General features: G+C 41.6%; 1 protein-coding gene across 5 annotated transcripts in view; it reads left to right on the top strand.

Annotated features, from left to right (window-relative positions):
* Kif16b (kinesin family member 16B) overlaps positions 1–17,799 on the top strand; it is a 279,659-nt gene that overhangs the window by 57,628 nt on the left and 204,232 nt on the right. For all 5 annotated transcript variants that reach the window (XM_052723316.1, XM_052723317.1, XM_052723315.1 and 2 more), the window contains exons 11-12: positions 3,272–3,337; positions 6,991–7,050. In XM_052723316.1, coding sequence (XP_052579276.1) covers positions 3,272–3,337; positions 6,991–7,050 — 126 coding nt within the window. The remainder of the gene's footprint in view (positions 1–3,271; positions 3,338–6,990; positions 7,051–17,799) is intronic.

Below are 17,799 nucleotides of genomic sequence, written 5' to 3'. Positions count from 1 at the left end.
TTTGTATATTGCCATTGCAGAGATCTTCTGCCAAACATTTAAAAATACAGTTTGATAAAAACAGAAAGATTCTGATATCTATTTACTTTTATTATACAGAACTATATGTGTATAGATGTATGTAAATGTATACAGAGAATTTTTACAGGATTATATATAAGTACAGAAAAATTGCATCATGTATACATAGTTGCATGGATTTAGAAGTCTCCCATCTCCCTGTACTCATCTTGAGACTAGAGCTTCACCATTTCCTAGGAGCCACTCTTAGTGCTCTAGCCAGAACCCACCCTCCCATCCTCTCGGGGTACCCGCTTTCCTGACCATTTGAGGCAGAGCTTTTGGGTCTGCTTGCTTTTGCTCTTTATGTATATGGAATCTTGTAGAATGTATTATTTGGATCCAATGTGTTCATGAGGTTCATCCATGTTGTTGCATGTAGGTGAGGACCCACTTACTCTTATTTCTGTTTGTATTCCATTACACAAACATTTCCTAGTTCATCTGTCTGTCAATTTTTGATTTGCTTTTTGAGGGCTTCCTATTTGGTGTTACTATGTTTGTTGTGGACCTTTAAGTGCCTTTTAGTACATATACAGATGAATTTCTGTGGGGCTTATGCCTAAGAAGACTTGGTGGTCAGATGTATACATATCATATGTATAACTTCAGGAGGTGGCACCAGTTTCTAAAGTAGTTATGCCCTTCCCTTTCCCCATCAACATACGTCAGTACCAGTTTAGTCTCTGCAAGTCTTTGCCCACAGTCCATGCTATCCACTTGTCACTAGCTATTTTGATGGATACGTATTGCAGAATGCTTTTACTTTGCGCTTTGCATATTTTGAATGAAGTTGGCCTCTAGATGAATTCTCTTATCAAGTGCTTTGTTGAATTTACAAATATTTCTACTTTTCATTTTATAGGAAAAAATTTCAACTCCCTAATCTTTCACAAATGTATTTGGGAAAGAGTAAATTAATAAAAAATATGAACAATTACACTTAAGAAGCAAAGAAAACAATGGGGCAAAAAGATGGAGGTATAATGGACTCCTCACTTTTACAGCCAGGCCTGGTGTTAGAATGTAAAGAGTAGAACAACTTTGTAGAGGCTTCTAAGAGAGGTGTGTATGAGACAAGAGCACAGAGTAAAGCTTAGCAGATAATGCTTGTAGGAATAGGCAGAGTCCTATCAGTTAACTTGCAGAGGAGGAGACTGATTCAGAAAGAGTAATACATTTAGCTCTAGAAAAGATTACTTTGTCATGAGTAGAGTGAAGTTCACAATTAAAATCAGACAGTACATCAACTTCCCTGAAGGAAAACACAAAACAATTGGAAATAGAGGAGACAGAGCCACACACATTTGTCACAGCGAATGCTCTCATTCTGTGAGAGCGCAGGCAGGCAGAATTGAGTGGGGATGTAGCAGGTGCACATAACATCATGGGCGTCGGCTGTACTCAACACAGTTCAGACGAGGAAGGAGGCTGCAGCGCAGGCAGCCTAGCACTACTTTCTTTGCTACGACAAGAACAACTACAAATAAAAGCATCACGTCCCAACAGGAAAGGGAAGAAATAATGTGAGCACAGGTTGTAGAAAAATAGTTTCAGATTGCTTCCTGAATATGTGAAAAATATCCAATACAATGAATACCATTGACTACACAGCATCTTGGCAAGAATGGTAGGCTTTAGTTTAACTTTCATATCTCTAAACCTGATAAAAGTGGGATGCCAGCTGTATAACCAGGCAACACTTACAATAATAAAAATAATCTCCTAATTGATGAATTTCATCCAGGTTAAGATAGACAATATATAAACTTCAAATGGCAGCTGAGAAGCTATACCTTTGGGTCCCCTGAGACAAGGGACTCCTATAACTGGGCATATCCCCCAGAAGGCCTCTGGAAGGTGTGCCTCTGGTATTTCCACTGGACTTTGGCTGCTGTGGCCTGTGGATTTCAAAAACAAGGTGGGCTGTATACATGCCCATGTGAATCTCCACCCTGCATGTGGATAGCTGAAGGAGCGCTCTAGATACTGTCACTAGGCTCTTGCCTCTGAGTTCTACACTTGTGCTTCCCCACTGAGCAGCTATGTCCTCTGTTGACCACAGAGTCCCAGTATGGCTCACAGTCATTCTGCTAGATTGAATGCTTAACTGAACCTAAGAAGACCTAAGAAAGAGATAGAAATGAAAACCATGCTGGTACTGTAAGGAACAATCACATGCATGATGCCTTAGGAGTTCCCCTTGAGGAAATTTAGTCTGTTGATCTGGTCATGTATACTATAGGCAGTTGGTACAAGGATAATTACTGTAGCATTGCTGGGGAAGCAAATGATTAGAAAAACCTGCATTTACATCAGTCAGGAAAGCACCAACAGCAACTACAGGATATTCATGCAGTGAATACCAAACAATGGAAATAAAATCATTAAAAAGAAAATAAAAAGGTTTGTATTGTTTAAATATAAACAATATGTTCCTCATATATTGTTTTTTAAAAAACAATAATCAAGATAAATGGCTTATGCCATTTTCACTTATGATAACACAATAAAAATATGGTTCCATTAAATTGAGAAAGAATGCTTGCCTGTGCTGAACTTCTTCTGTTTGTTCCTGTGACATCTCTGGCAGCAAGAACAGCAGACTGAATAGGACATTTATGCTCCTGCTGCTCAGGCCCAGGCTTAATTATTAGACATGCAACTGAAACCCCAGGCTGTCTACTTGTCCTAGGTTCTTACCTGATTTTGGTGTTTATGGCTTCAGATTTTACCCTTCTGCAGCATGGATAAAGAAATAAACATAGATTGCAGCATAGCTGGGCCATATACTGGATGCCATCAACAGTGAAAGCAAGTATGTTTCAATGTGGATGAACTATTAAGCAAGACTTGAGTGTTTTACTTTTTGAACTTTGTTCTTTCTGTCCATTAGACAAATGAATTCTGAGAACTGTAGGGACTGAGATGTGTTTGACTTGAGTGAAATGCTGCTGCCATGGCTTCTCCTTTACTGATTGTATTGCAGATGTAGGTTTACAACTGTGAGGTCATGATTTCAGTATTAAGACATGTACTCCATGGATTAGAGACCTAATGATAAAGAATACTTTGAGGGGATGTGTGAGAAATTACTTTTTATAAACATTTAATATTTTTTTGTGAAACTGTTTTGGTAATTTGGGGAAATCCTAGAAATGTGCATCACTTCTGTTTATTAACTCTGATGTCTTTATGATTTAAATTGTAGATTGCTCTCCTAGATTCGCCTACAGCCTTAAGTATGGAGGAAAAACTTCACCAGAATGAAGCAAGAGTAAGTGATGGTTTGAGTTATTATTGTTTTTTAATTTCAACTTAAACATTGTTTTTTAAGTCCTTGTTTATTATAATTTGAGACTGTCACCAGGCTTTTACCACTAAATGGAACATTTGTGCTTCCCCATTGGTTGGGACACATTTTCTTCATTACACTTACCTCTAACCCAAACCCCATGGCCACGGTCTGTTTTTTGTGTTCAAGACAGAATATCACTATGTACTGTCAGCTGCACTTGAACTCGTGGTGTTTTGGTCTCATCCTGCTAGGTTTAGAGGCATGCACCACCACACCTGTTCCATGATACTTCTTTTTAGCTTTTTATGCATTGCACATCCACATGTCAGTACACAGGATTTGAGGGGCACTTAATGACTTGCCACAGTTAGGGTCACAGGCAGGCCTCCTGTCAGAGAGTGGGGCCACCCAAGCAGGTGACAAGAGGCTCCAGTTAACATTCATGTGACCACAGTGGTCCCCATAAGTTAGTGCTAAGTGCTGTTCATCTTTGTGGAGCCCTTGACTTTGCAGTGGAATAGTCAGCACTCTGGACTGCAAGTACTCTGGGTCAGAGACCAATTAAGAGACAGGGACAGAATAGCAGTGAGGGACCCTACTGAGGATGCTCTCTGTAGGGGGTGGGTGATAGAGGGCTGACATCCAGGCTTGCATTTTCAAAAACAAGCTTCATGGCTGACTTGGTTTTATCATGTTAATTTTTTTAATGCCCTCTGGGAAAAGAGAAACAGACAATAAGATCAGTTTAGGAGTTCATTTTTTTTTTTTTTTTTCTGATGCTGAATGATTAAAACAGCCCCAGAGGAAAACAAATGGTCTGATGATGAAAACTCAAGAATCACACTGTGGAAGATTCAAGTTGAGTTGTAGTTAGGAACTTGTTCATAATTGCTCGGATAGTTGTGTTGGCTAATAGCTGATAATAGTGTCAGGAAAGACTTCCATTTCTCAATTCCCATTTTTTTTTCTCATGAAATTTTATATTTCACTGCTTCAAATCCTAAGTGTAGTGGAATGTCTGGGTGTGGTTGTTTATCAAGTGCAGGTTTCGGGAGTACTCAGCAAGTTGACAGAAAGAGGAGACGTCTTCCTTAGACTGCACTCTTCATGCATGAAGGAGGTGGCTGCCCATCTCATCCATAGTGCGCTCTTACGTTTTTCCTCAGCTCTCCTGACCTTCCTCGTTGCTTGCCACCTGTCTTACTCTTCAGTCACATTGTCAGATGGAGCCGTGGTTGGATTCTGTTCATGTTTTTAATGGAGATCATTTGATTTAAACACAGTGATAAATCCAAGGAATACTTAGAACTTTTTGAAAGCTCAGGTTATTTGCTCATATTTGAAAAGGATGGATTTTTATTACTTTTTATTGAAAGAATATTTTCTTACAAGATATGCTGATCATGCTTTCTCTTCCCACATCCTCCATTGTTCTTCCCTACCCACCCAACTCCAAACCCTTTCTCTCTTTAGGAGACAAACAGGCAAAAAACAAAACAAAACAAACAAAAAGACAAAGAAATACACACATAAAACTCCACAGAAATAAAAAAATTAGGAAACCATAATATATAAGCAAATGACAAGACAAAAGTGTCTAAACAAAGCAATAAGAGATAGAAAGTCTAAAAAAGTACCATTGAGTTTGTTTGGGGTTGGCCATCTACTACTGCTGGACATGGGGCCTGCCCTTAAGTGTGGTTAATGTACCCAGTGAGACTCCATCAGAGAATACTATACTACATTTTCTTCTACAAATAGGTGTCATTTGCAAATAGCTTCTTGGCTAGGGATAGGATCACATGCCTACTTCCCTCTCTTAGCACTGGGACTCTGTTTGACTTGAACCTGTGCAGGCCCTGTGCATGCTGCCACAGTGTCTGTGAGTTCAGTTCATAAGTGCATTAGTCCTGTTTTGTCTGGAAGACACTGTTTCCTTGATGCCCTTCATCCCCTCTGGCTCTTAAAATGTTAACAGCTCCTTTTCTAGTTGTTCCTGACTCTTGAGGAGGGCGGTTTGATGCAGACATTCCACTTAGACTGAGTGTCTCAAAATCTTCCACTTTGCACATTGTCCAGTTGTGGGTCTCTGGTTATTGATTGGCTCACCTTTCTTCAGTAAGGACACATATAGTGGTGTAAGGCACGTTCATCTGCTCTTCTCAGATAAATTGCCTGCCAATGAAAGTCTACTCATTGATTAGTATAAATTAGAAAATTCAACATGCTACTCTTTTCCCCTCTGAAGGGAGAAAAGATATAAGAATATCCCCTTCTGAAAGATGTTTTAGAACACAACACTCCAGGGGCCACATGACTCCCTTTGAAGGGTCCTTGGATATGAGTGGTTTCTGACTGTCACCACAGCCTTACCAAAGCATGGAGGCGGGAAGGGAGTGATGGAGGTGTCTCTTCACTCCTGTTTGCTTTGTTCACAAAGAAGACATACTTCAGTGCAAATAGCTAGTGAAAGAAGAAACATTTACTTGGAACCTCATGGTTATCTGGGGTAACTTCAGTAAGTGAATGACCACTGACTGTAAGTCAGGTAGGTTTATTTTCCTCTGGGTTGGAGATCACTACAGATCCCCTCTTCCTTGTCACAACACAAAGACAACACACTTTGTTTAGTCAAGATTTCTGTTCTTTGAGGCACATGGAGTGTGTCTTTCCCTTAGGAGGGGGTTCAGCAGGTGCCTTACATGATGGGGGCTCTGGGTGAAGAGGCTTAGGGGAGATTGTTCTGCTGAGGGAGTTGGGAGGCCATCAGGTGACCGAAGCGGTGAACCCTGAGAGGTCGGCTGTCCCCTTCCTGGACCACTCTTCTAGTTCTACCTGTCTTCTTTTCCACAGAGCATATTTCATTCCACTTTTTCCTGGCCTTTTGATTTAGCGATCACTTTTTTTGCTTCTTAGTGAATTAATCATAAGGATCATGTTAAAGCATTTCTGGAACTAGCTGAAAACTTGATTAGCTTTGAGAAGCTCTCACCACCTGTGTGCACTCAGCTGTCAGGCCCTTCCTTCCCTAAGTCACAGTCCACTGAAAACAAACTGGCTTTTATCAATAGAATTTTGCTGTGTCTGAAAGAGTCAAATAAAGAAGCATCTTTTCTTCCTTTACCCAAAGGTAGAATGAGATTTATAAACCCCATTAATTAGCTAGAAAAGCATTATCTCCTAAAAGAAAACTGCAGCATCCAAGGTGATTTAATCACCACGTCCAATTAGAAAAGAAAGTAAATGGCTATTTCTTAAAGTATGGCCAGGAAAAGTAAACACACTTAATGTGCTGTTGCCATCCTTGAAGTTGAAGGTGGTTAATAACCCAAAGAAGCAGCTTCTTTAAGTCCACCATGGAAAAGAGGTCTGAAAGCTATCATTTGACAGGTTTCTGTCTCTTTCCTTTGCTGCAATGTAGGTTGTTGATGAGACCAGCTGTTTGGTTATTTGGTGGTGGTTCTTTCAAAGAGTAGAGATAGCTAAAATAAAGTGTATATATTATATGTAGACACTCATACACACATGTGTGCAGTTCATTGTTCCATAGGGTCTAAACATTTAGAAACTGTTCTAGATAAAAATTATGTAAATTTTTAATAAAATCATTATATATTTGTTTGTGTTTCTAGGTTCAAGAATTGACCAAGGAATGGACAAACAAGTGGAATGAAACCCAAAATATTTTGAAAGTAAGGGCTGTGAAAAGTGTTTTAATCTTACTCTACTGGCTTAAGTAGGTAACTTTCTCTCTTTTCTGAAATATGGCTGTTATATGCTGTGCTTAAGGTAAGATCAATGAAGCTGATTGGGAACTGTGCTTATAAGCCTGTGGTTAGTTTCTCAGGTCATGGGTGATGGCTATTGGATATCACAGCTGAGAATTGTAATATGCACAGGTTACCATGATATTTCACATATATGCTTTTACTTGTTCTCCATTTTGTGCTAAGTACATTTAAAATCCTGTTATTCAAGGGCATACACTTTGTGTTTCTAATTTTGTTAAGGTCAACATAAAAGGAATACATTAAGAACAAAAATGGTTTTCATGACAACATTATAGAATACATTTACATAGCTTGGTTAGATTACAGGCATTTCTGAACTGCTGATTTCCCATCCAATTCTCCATGTCTTTGTGGCTAGATGATGGTTATATGTATTTCTGCCAGCACTCACTATGAAGGGGCATCGATAATTCTGGTCTCCATTTTTTATGCTCTGTGCTGCAAACTTGTTTTTATTTTGGCTCACTTGATGGGTAAAAGACCCACACTACACTGGGTTTGGAGTTGAGTTTGAGCTTTGTGCTTTGATGGCACCCAGTTGCTTCTGAGGTCTAGTGAAGTGCCCTAGGGAAAAGGAAGCTCCATGTAATGTTGGCTGGCCAAGCTCAACAGGACTCAGCTAAATGTGTCAGCAGTGCATGAAATGAAGTTGGATCTCCTGTATGTGAGATGGCATGTGGTTAATGGTTTGTGGGGGCAGACTTGAAGGCCTGAATTAGCCACTGAGTCCTCATCTGACAACAGTGGCACGAGCCAGGCTCAGCAATATACTGTGTTCACTTCTATTTGTGTCAGGGAGTTTGCCTGCCCCACTCCGGGGTTATGAAGACACCTTGAGCTAGAGACGGTGCTCAGCTTTGATGCACAGGGGTTGATGGTCCTGGGGACTTTTTTTCAGGAGCCCAAATGTCAGTGTTAGGTGAGGGCTTTGGCTTCCAGATCTCCTTCCATCTCCTTCTGTCCCAAGGGGAAAGGCATGCTGTTTTAGGAACCATGCTCCTGCAGTGTTTCCTTTGTTCAGAATTTATTTATTCACTTAATTATTTTAGTAGTGCCCTGGATTCAACCCAGAGTTTTAGACATGCTAGGCAAATGTCCTACCATTGAGCTACATTGCAGCCTGCCTTTGTCAAGAGACAATGGTGCATGAAACTGAGCAGAGGTTTTATTCACATCTCAGAATAGTCATGTTAGAATAAACACTGTCAGGAGACGCATGTATTTGTTCCTGAAGTTTAGACCCCTCTGAGTGGTACGGTAGTGATCTCTAAAGGCCAGGCCTTTTGACCTTCCATGATATGGTGTGGTGTAACTTTCCTCCGGAAGCTTGCAAAGATGCAGAGTTAAAGTGTGCCATGTTTAAAGAACAAGAGAAGTCATGTCTAGTAAACACTTTGAAAGTTATTAGCAGAAGTGGTACCTGGTAGGACCGGAGGCACAACAGCAAAAAGTTGTAAGACTTAAACATCATTTCCTGCTTCTGCTGCTGTGGTATCTCCCCCCTGTACTTTCAGTGTGTGTGTGTGTGTGTGTGTGTGTGTGTGTGTGTGTGTGTGTGTGTGTGTGTGTGATGTGTATTGGCACTGGGGGAATGCACTAGGGCCTTGTATGATGAGCAAGGTTACCTCAGAGTAACACCCCTACACTGTAACTAGTTTTTGACCTTTCTGCAAAATCACAATAGTAAAATGTCCAAAATTTTTCATAACAGCCCCCCAAAGTGATTCTGGGCTTTGAAGCCAAATCCTCCTCTGATTGTCGTCCCACTTTGCATTCATCTAGTTATCTTTATTTTTCATGACTTTTCAGATGAGAATGTGTTATTAAAGGTTATGAGAAAGGCAGGGGCAGTTTCCTGTCCTCCCCTTCTTGTTTGTACCTTAGGTCTGTGCTCATCCTCTGGCCTCACTGGGTGCCTTAAGGGCTCTCTCGATCTCCTTTTGCCTTCAGGCTGGGGTGGAGAGCACTACTCAAATGCTTATTTTGAAAATCTTCCACGGGAGTTGGTTGCTATTCCTCAGATATGTACATGTATTTATGTAGTTTCTATGATCCTCTCCTGCATTTCTACAGTGTGTCCCATAAGTTGATCAGTCTGCATGAAGCTACCCCTGCATACAGTGCTGCATGCTTGCCTTCCTGTTCCAGATGGGAGACTCCAGGGTAATTTATCAATAGACCTCATGGGGAGCGGGTTCAGGAATGCGGGGCTCTGCCCTCTCATATAGACATTAGCATTGAAGTCAATGTTGGGTGAAGGTTCCTTGAATGTTGAACTTCCCTGCGTCTCAGCACAGTCTGAGCTCTTGAATGCTCAGAAGCAAGGAACAGCTTTGTTCCCTTCTTTCTGTATCCAGCCTGTGACTTTCCTTGCTTGGGAATAGTGAAATCTGAGGTCTTCGGTAACACTGACTCTAGAAATAGCCCTCCTCTCTGCCCTCATCTTGTGGTAGTGTTGGGTTCCTGTTGCCTGTGGGTGACTTCACCATCCCTGGTGGCTTTCCACCACTCTCTTACAACCAACAGTAACCAGTCACGACTGAGTGACCAGTGCCTGTATCCAAGTCCCTTGGGTTTAAGCAGCGAAGTGGCTTCTGTTCTGTGGTCGGCATTGACTGGTGCCCAAGTGTGTTTGTACCTGGTCTCTGGTGCACTGCAGCTTCTCAGGGCAGTGACCCCTCCTTTTCTTTTGAAGCCTGTCTTTCTGGTCCCTTTTAGAATGCTGTCAGCATGTGGTTGCATGTTGGCCGAATTTATCTGCACCTGGGCTGCCTCTTCTGATGAGTCCAGCTTCTGCAAGCCTAACCATCAGGAGCTTTCGAGTGCTTGCTTTGGTTCTCCTTTTGCACAGCCACAATACAGTGTCCATTGCATGGTGTTTGGAGTCATACCAGAACCCTTGGGTGCACCTTCTGGTCTGGTACACTGCAAATCCCAGGTGTTTTTGGCCTGATGAATTTTTCAAGCTTTCATCTGAAAGTGGAATTAGAGAATTCTTTCTTCATCCCCACAGCCCACCTCCGTCTCTGCTGCTTTTTGGTTTATCGGTTTTGCACATGCTTGTTTCTCTTCGCAGAGTTTTATAGCCAGCTAAAGAAAAAAATGCCCAAGGTATGTTCTCTGACTTCCAAGGAGCTCCTTGAGCTCTGTGCTTCAAAATAATCGCAGACAGTTGGACTGCAGTGCAAAGCTGGCAGCTGTATGACAGATGGTATCATGGCCTGTGTGTGTGTCTGGAGCCACGCTGCAGCCAGGGACCTAGAGCCAGGTGGTGCTCCTGGTTGAGTCCTTCCAGCTTTAGTTATTCTTGCTTTTCTACAGACTGCACATTTCTCTTGCTGTAGACATAGTCTTTGATCACTCCAGTGTCTGGCTGGATTTTGTGTTTCCAACTGCCCCACACAGGGCTTCCAGCTGTGTCAGAGAATAAGCAGGCTGCTCTTACACAGACCCCCACACCAGCAGTTTCTATGATAAGTGTACTAATTGCGTGAAAGTAACTTGAAGATTTTTTTCAGGTTTTTATTGTGTGTACCTTATACCCAGTTGGTGTTTGCTCTGCTGAATATAGTGGCCAGGGCATATCCGAACCCACATGATGATGAGATAAGAATGCAAATAGTTTAATTTTGAATTGTTCTGGTGGCTTGTTAGTCCTTCTCTGGGGACTACAGAAGTTTTGGGCCAGGAGTTCATGGCTAGGATGGAGAGAGAACACATAGATGGAGGGGTCCTTTACTCTTTCAGAACTTCTTAAGTAACAGGGAATATAATAAAATGTGAACAGGATCTTTTCCTGGATGAAGATTTTCTGAGTTTAAATTCCGAAGAGAAGCATGCTACTTCTGTTTTATGACAGAGTGAATCAGCTGAGCTGTTTGTCTCTGCAAGATTACAGCAATCTGTAAAGAGTTTTTCCCTTGCTCTCTGCAGTTTCCTTGCATGAACTGGAGAGGGTGTGGATTTGGAGCAGACTAATAACGGGGCCATTGCTCAGCAGGCCTGCGATGTAGTAGGTTTGTGAAATGAGTTCCCTGCAGTTCTTTGGGTCTCCCTGACCAGGGCACTGGATCCTCTGCCTTTTGGAGAACCTACACCAAGTATGGAGAAGATACTTTCCCCCCTGTTTTTGGTGGTATCTTCCATATTTTTGGTATAAGAATTAAACCATTAAAGCAGAGGGCAGATCTGGGATAAGATTTTATTTATGGTCATCAACTTACCCCAGTTCTTGAGACATTACTTGCAGCCATAGAGTATAGTCTTCCTTATCAAGAGTTGTTTTTAGCCATTCCATGATTCAAAACTCTAGCCTGAGATATGAAAACATCTGGGATTTGTAATGTGCTAGCCAGAAAGTAGACCCAGGGGTTCTAAGCACAGTATTGTGGCTGTGCAAAGGCAGACCAAGAAAAGCACTCTAAAGTCCCCGATGGCCAGGTTCGTATCAGTTATTGTTTATTTCTGCAGTTTGAAAAATATGAGTGCGATTGTACATTTCATAATGGAGGAAACACATTCTGAGAGGTATATTATCAGATATTTTCATCTAGTGTTAGCATCATAGCACAAACTAAGATGTCTACAGCATTACTAGGTGATATTCTAATGGAGCCACCATGTGACCCTTGATTGCAGCACTGCTGTACAGGACATGACTATATTGATCATTTCACTACATGGACTGTACTGTGATTGTCCACATTTATCCAGGATTGGCCATGGTGGGCATTTCAACCATCGTGGTTCTTCCTCCTGTGATTTTCACTGGAAAAACATAGTCAGCCCAACTCAGTACCTGTTTATTGGTGCTGGTCATGTTCAGGTCACTCCTTTTGAATCTTGATACATTTTTTTTTGTGTGTGAGTTGAATTTTTGTACCTAAAAAAACTGTTTTCAAATTTTTCAAAGAATTCTTATTAGGGATAGAAGCTAATGAATGATCTCCCTCTTGGTATGCTGATATTTTTATAAACCTGGGCTGCTGCCTATATTGCTAAATAGCTTTTGAAAGCATCTTCATCGTGGGTCCTCAGCTTTCCTCAGTTTATCCTTCCCATCTTTCATCTGTTTATCTCTTCTTTCTTCCTTCATTGAGCACCCAGTTGTTGAGAAAATCCTACCGTGACATGGTTCTAGGCAGAGGGCACATCCTCAGAGCAAAGCAATAAGCCTCTGCCCTTGTAGGGAATTATTATATCTAGAGATGAAAATTTTCCTCCCTGCTTTTGGATATTTCTTTGTACAGTTCTCTTCATCTTGGATTGTCTTATCTCATCCTCTGATTTCTACTGAATCCAGTCTAAAGTACATTTGTTGGTAAAACATAGTGGTTCTGCTCCCACATGGGTTGTGACCTCACACTGTAAGAGCAGCAAATCTCACTTTTTAATTTCAATAGAATTTTTTAAAGGATGGTTTATGTTAAATAATTTGTAGAGGCTTATGTGTGTCTGTTCTCTTTGCCTCCTCTCTCCTCCCCTCTTTGAAAAACCCTTGACACATAGAAATCACTTTATGAACATGTATGCACTTGTCTATAAACAGTTTCTGTTTGGAGTACTTAGGTGTGGACATTGAATGAATAGGCAGCCCTAAGTTTCACATGGATATACTGTTACTGGGGAAGCTTATGGAGATGCAAGGGAATGATGTCTAATCCATCATGGTACATGGTAGTTACCTGTATGTTTTCATTCTGTTAGATTATAAACTCTTTGAGGTCTGGGACTGTTATTTTGTTATGTTTCTACCATAAGTTTTAGTGTGCTAGTACTCTTCTAGCAGTAAAAAATTGCTGGATTTGGTTGTGTTCTTTTATTTCTAAGATACTTACGGACAAGCTTGAGAACTTTGGCTGCATTCTCCTAGCTTATCCAGACAGTTGTTATTTCCCGTGATTCCATGGCCCAGGCTTACACCATGGACTTTTAGTGCCTTCTGTCTTGCTCTGGTGTGTGGTGTAATGGGTTGGAGATGGCTTAATCCTCATGGTTGGTAGTTGGCTCCAGGTCGGTTGGGGCTGGTTTGGCTTTATGTCTTTTTTACCAATATATTAGCTATTAATAAGGTGATCTCAGGGTCGTTATTATTATAAGCAACAAGAATGTTCAAGCATCTTATTTGCCAGTGTCTCTTTGACTAGAGCTTCTATGTGACTGAAACCAGAGTTAACTATGAGCAGGTTACCTAAGTCTATAGGCTCAGGACAAGCAGTATTTCTTGCTTAACAATCTTCCATTAGCATTTTTCCAATCTATTTTCCTTATCTCTTTGCCTTCCCAGGCAGCCCCACAGGTCTGAAACTGTGTGTGCTCCTGGCGTTGATAGTAGGGAGAATTGAAGGGAGAAAGGACATAAGGGTGGGGGTGGGGTGGAGGGCATGCAATAAAGATGATGTGAGAGAGGATTATTACAAACAATCTGTTTCTTCCATACACCAGTGAAGATGACCTTGTGCCTCTCTGATGAAATCGCTCTCAGTACTCCCATGGGCAAAGCACTTTGTCCTTTGAAAATGTGTTCACACATTTTTGTCCCATTGGCTCTTCCCTGATCTTAAAGCAAGTGAGAGAATTCTGCACTTCTGCAGTGTGCAGTTGTTAATTTTTCAGCCTCTCATTAAGGTTCCACTCAGGCTGTTAATTTCCACCAGACTGTGTTCTCCCATTCCTAAACGTCTGCTCTTGAAGCTGTTCTTTAAGACGAAAGGCAAAGTAATAAACCAAGTTCATTGTTCTCTGCAACCAGGACTTGATAATTAATAGGGAGGTGGTTGGTGGCACTGCGACGTGCTTGGCAGGGTCAGAGGAAGCACCTCGCTCTGTCGGGGCCAAGCTCTGATGTTAAGAATGCCAGGCTGACCATGTTTTCCATGGCAGCTCTCTCGCCTTACAGGAGCTGCTACCAAATAAATGCTTCCTGGGTGCAGGCTGGTTCATGCTTTTGAATAACATTTCTGGAGCAAAAGGCCAAGAGTAAGTCAAATGCACCTTGTTAAATGTTGGTACTGTGATAAATTATTTTGAATACATAAAGGCCTTTTCTTTTGATCTTTTGCAATGAAACATGTGTGCTGGTAGGCTCTCACTACATATTTATTGTCATAGTCAGGGAGGAAAAGATTACTTGGTCATATGGAAGTGTGCTTTATGTACACCTGTACTCACTGGGTGCTAAATTATGGCAAAGAAGCTTCAGGAACAGGGAGTACACAGTATAGATAAGTTTATTGTCCCAATCATCTCAGTGCACATTTAACTCATCTGAGAAAATTTCTGAGAGCTGTGAGTTTGAAATAGGGTGATGGCAGTGGAGTCACGTGGAACTTGGGAGCAAGATGATCCTTTGTCTTCCTAGACTGATAACCTTTACCCTGGACCCGCTGTTTACTATTTTGCTTGCCTTGGCTGCCTTGACCCTCTGTTTCCCATACTGTCATGGTAAGATGCAGGTAGTGGTAGTTCCTGTCACATGAACTGACTTTGAAAGTGCTGAGAAGGAGTCTCACACAGCCAGCATTGGGTTGATAGCATTCAGGCTATTGGACCACTTTAGTGAGTCATTCTCTGATGTAAAACTAGGCTGCCAATATTATCTGTCTGCCTAATTGGGCAGATAAAAAACATGCATATGAAAATTTATTAAAATACATAGCTTGATGCATATGCAACATGGACTCTCTTACAAGACATTTTATCTTATCAGATAGTGTTTTGTGTGTTTATTTACCTGAAATAACTGAAAACTCGGTTCCAAGCAGCCTTAAATAGTGTAGGTTGTTAACAAGCTCACAGGAAACAACGTGATAGGGAGGGGTTTAGGAATGGCTTGACTAGGGATCTGGTTGTCTGGAACTATTCTTGATTCTGTGTTTTGGGATGTTTGACTTTACCTTCAGGCCTTGTGTTTCTGAGTGCCCTGAGAATGGCAAAGTGAAGGCTAGCAGTTCCAGCCTTATGTCCACTCCTGCCACCAGCTGAATTCACATCTGAGCTTCTGATATCAGTAACCCCCAGGCTTTTCAGAGACTGTGGGTTTCTTAGCCACTTTCTGTGGTCAGGGAGATCGTGTGTGCTTTCTGGGCCAGGCTGTGCTTATGTACACCCATCACCATGAGAAGGAATGGGTCACCTAATTGGTGATGAATTGAGCCCATCTTAGGGACTAGGGTGTGCTGTGGGATGGTCTGTATGTCAAATGTGTTGCTGATTGGTCATTGAATAAATCACTGATTGGTCAGTGGCCAGGCAGGAAGTAAGGCGGGACTAACAGAGAGGAGAATTGAGAGAAGTGGAAGGCTGAGTCAGGGAGACACTGCCAGCCGCCACCATGACAAGCCGCATGTGAAGATGCCGGTAAGCCACGAGCCATGTGACAAGGTATAGATTTATGGAAATGGATTAATTTAAGATATAAGAACAGTTAGCAAGAAGCCTGCCACGGCCATACAGTTTGTAAGCAATATAAGTCTCTGTGTTTACTTGGTCGGGTCTGAGTGGCTGTGGGACTGGCGGGTGTCAGAGATTTGTCCTGACTGTGGGCCAGGCAGGAAAACTGCAAGCTACAAGGATGGGGGTAAGCTGTTTACTATAGCTAGTTGATACTGGGCTATCCAGACCAGGCAAACCTTAGTGACATTGTATACACTTTCTACCATAGACACAGAACTTAGATGTCAACTTCAGAGTAAAATATAAGTACACCCAAGGCAAACGGGATGTGTGGTTATTGATGGATTCGTCAAAAAACATTTTGAGTACTTCCTTTATGAAGTTGGAATTTCATATTCCCCTAGGGAGTTCTAAGAGAGGGTCCCCTGAGCATCAGTGCCATGGTTTGAACATTCTGCAGGTAGTGGGAGAGGCATCTCTGTTTTGTGTTAGGGTCAGATAAGGCACACAGTAAATCCTATGTGCACAAACATGGCTTCCTTTTACTCATTGATTATGGCCTTGAAATTGAAGCTTCTGTTTTCCTGCCTGCCTCTTTATTCCTTTTTGTTTTTTCTTTTCTCTTATTTTGAGACAAGGATTCAGCCCAGACTGACCTCAAATTTTCTATGTAGCCCAGGATCACCTAGAACTTTCAAAACTCATTGTTTGCCTCACAAGTGCCAGGCCTACAGGTATGTGCCACCACACCTGGTTTATGTAGTGCTGGCTTAGAACCCAGGGCATCATGTGTACTAGACAAGCATTCTACCATCTGAGTTATGTTCCCAGCCCTCCTGTATACTTTCAGACTTTACAGTTGACTCATTTGGTTTATAATCTTTCATCTGTGCCTATTTAGCAACGATTACTCTGTGGCAACTTGGCATCCCTGGTGTTTATGGGGCAGCAGCAGGTTTTATGAGATTGCAACCTGGTTGATTTTGCTTCTGCACTGTTTAAGGATGGCAGCAGTTTTGCTTTACTCAGACATTGGGGCTCCCACGTCTCCTTGCTAAAGCCATGGTTTTGAGCAGCATGTATCTATAAGAAGTATAATTAGCAAGTGGGCTTCTACCGAAAAAGGGAATATGGACCTATGTTGTATGCAGATCTTCATGGCTAGGATATTCTGTTGCTTGCAGAAATGGAGGTGGTTATAAATCCCTGTCACATTAGCTCGTACTTTATGGCGTCTGCTTTGTCAGGTAAAAGCAGCTTCCTGAGAAAGTTGTCTGTCACAAAGGCAAGACAAGTGAGTTCCAAATAGCTCTGACTTCCTTGAATTTGGACAACAGAGATGACACTGAAAATGGTCACCGTTGGTAGCTAATGAGTTTTACGTATACCGTGTAATAATTAAGCCTTTCTTTTTTTTTTAACATTACAGTAACAATGATAGTCTACTTACATAGCTAATAGAACTGGCTGTAACTACTTTAAGTTGATAGGCCCATTTTATCATCCCAAATAATGTACCTAGAAGTTATTCTCCACATCATGAGAAGTTGATTTTCCATTTAGGATGATTTCTATTAAGAATCTCTTGGGGATATCCTGCTCCACCCCATATGTATTTTGTATATATGTTTGTGTGAGGGTACATGTGAATGCAAGTACACATGAATGTGTGGTGTGTGTGCAGACTAAAGGTTGACCTTGGTGTCATTCCTCCGGAACCACCTTCTGTTTTTCTGAGACACAATCTCTTACTGGCCTAGAACTACTCAAGAGGGCTAGGTTGTCTGGCTGGTGAGCTTGCATCTTTCAAAAGGCAGTTTTCTCAGCCTCACTGAGAAGTTTTATTGGTAATCCCTTCAAAATCATTGTTTTTGAACAAGTGCCTTGAGCCTTGCAAGCACTACGAACCATGCCCCTAACATGTAGCAGGTCGCATGCTAAGAGCAGCTCTCTCTTGGTTCCCCGACATTGTTTCCAGCCCTGATGGTGACTCTACTGGTTGCACTCACGCTGCCCCTAGGTGACATTGGAGGATGCCATTTGAAAGAAATTTCAGCTGAATTGATTCAGTTAAATACAACAGTTTCATAGAGCCTTCTTACAAAATTAGCTTTACTTTTAAATTTAAGAATTATAGTGTGTAAATATGTAATATTGGGATTTTGACACCCATTCCTTCCATTGTGAACCACACCCAGGTTCTCAGGGACCCCTTCATCCTTGCCTATAAGTTATTTCTTGTCCTTTGGGAGTTAA

The sequence above is a fragment of the Peromyscus californicus genome, unplaced genomic scaffold (genome assembly GCF_007827085.1).
Source record: "Peromyscus californicus insignis strain IS unplaced genomic scaffold, ASM782708v3 Scaffold_7__1_contigs__length_154581171, whole genome shotgun sequence".
Classification (NCBI taxonomy): domain Eukaryota; kingdom Metazoa; phylum Chordata; class Mammalia; order Rodentia; family Cricetidae; genus Peromyscus; species Peromyscus californicus.
Note: the sequence above shows the minus strand (reverse complement) of the source record. Positions and strands in the feature narration are given on the sequence as shown.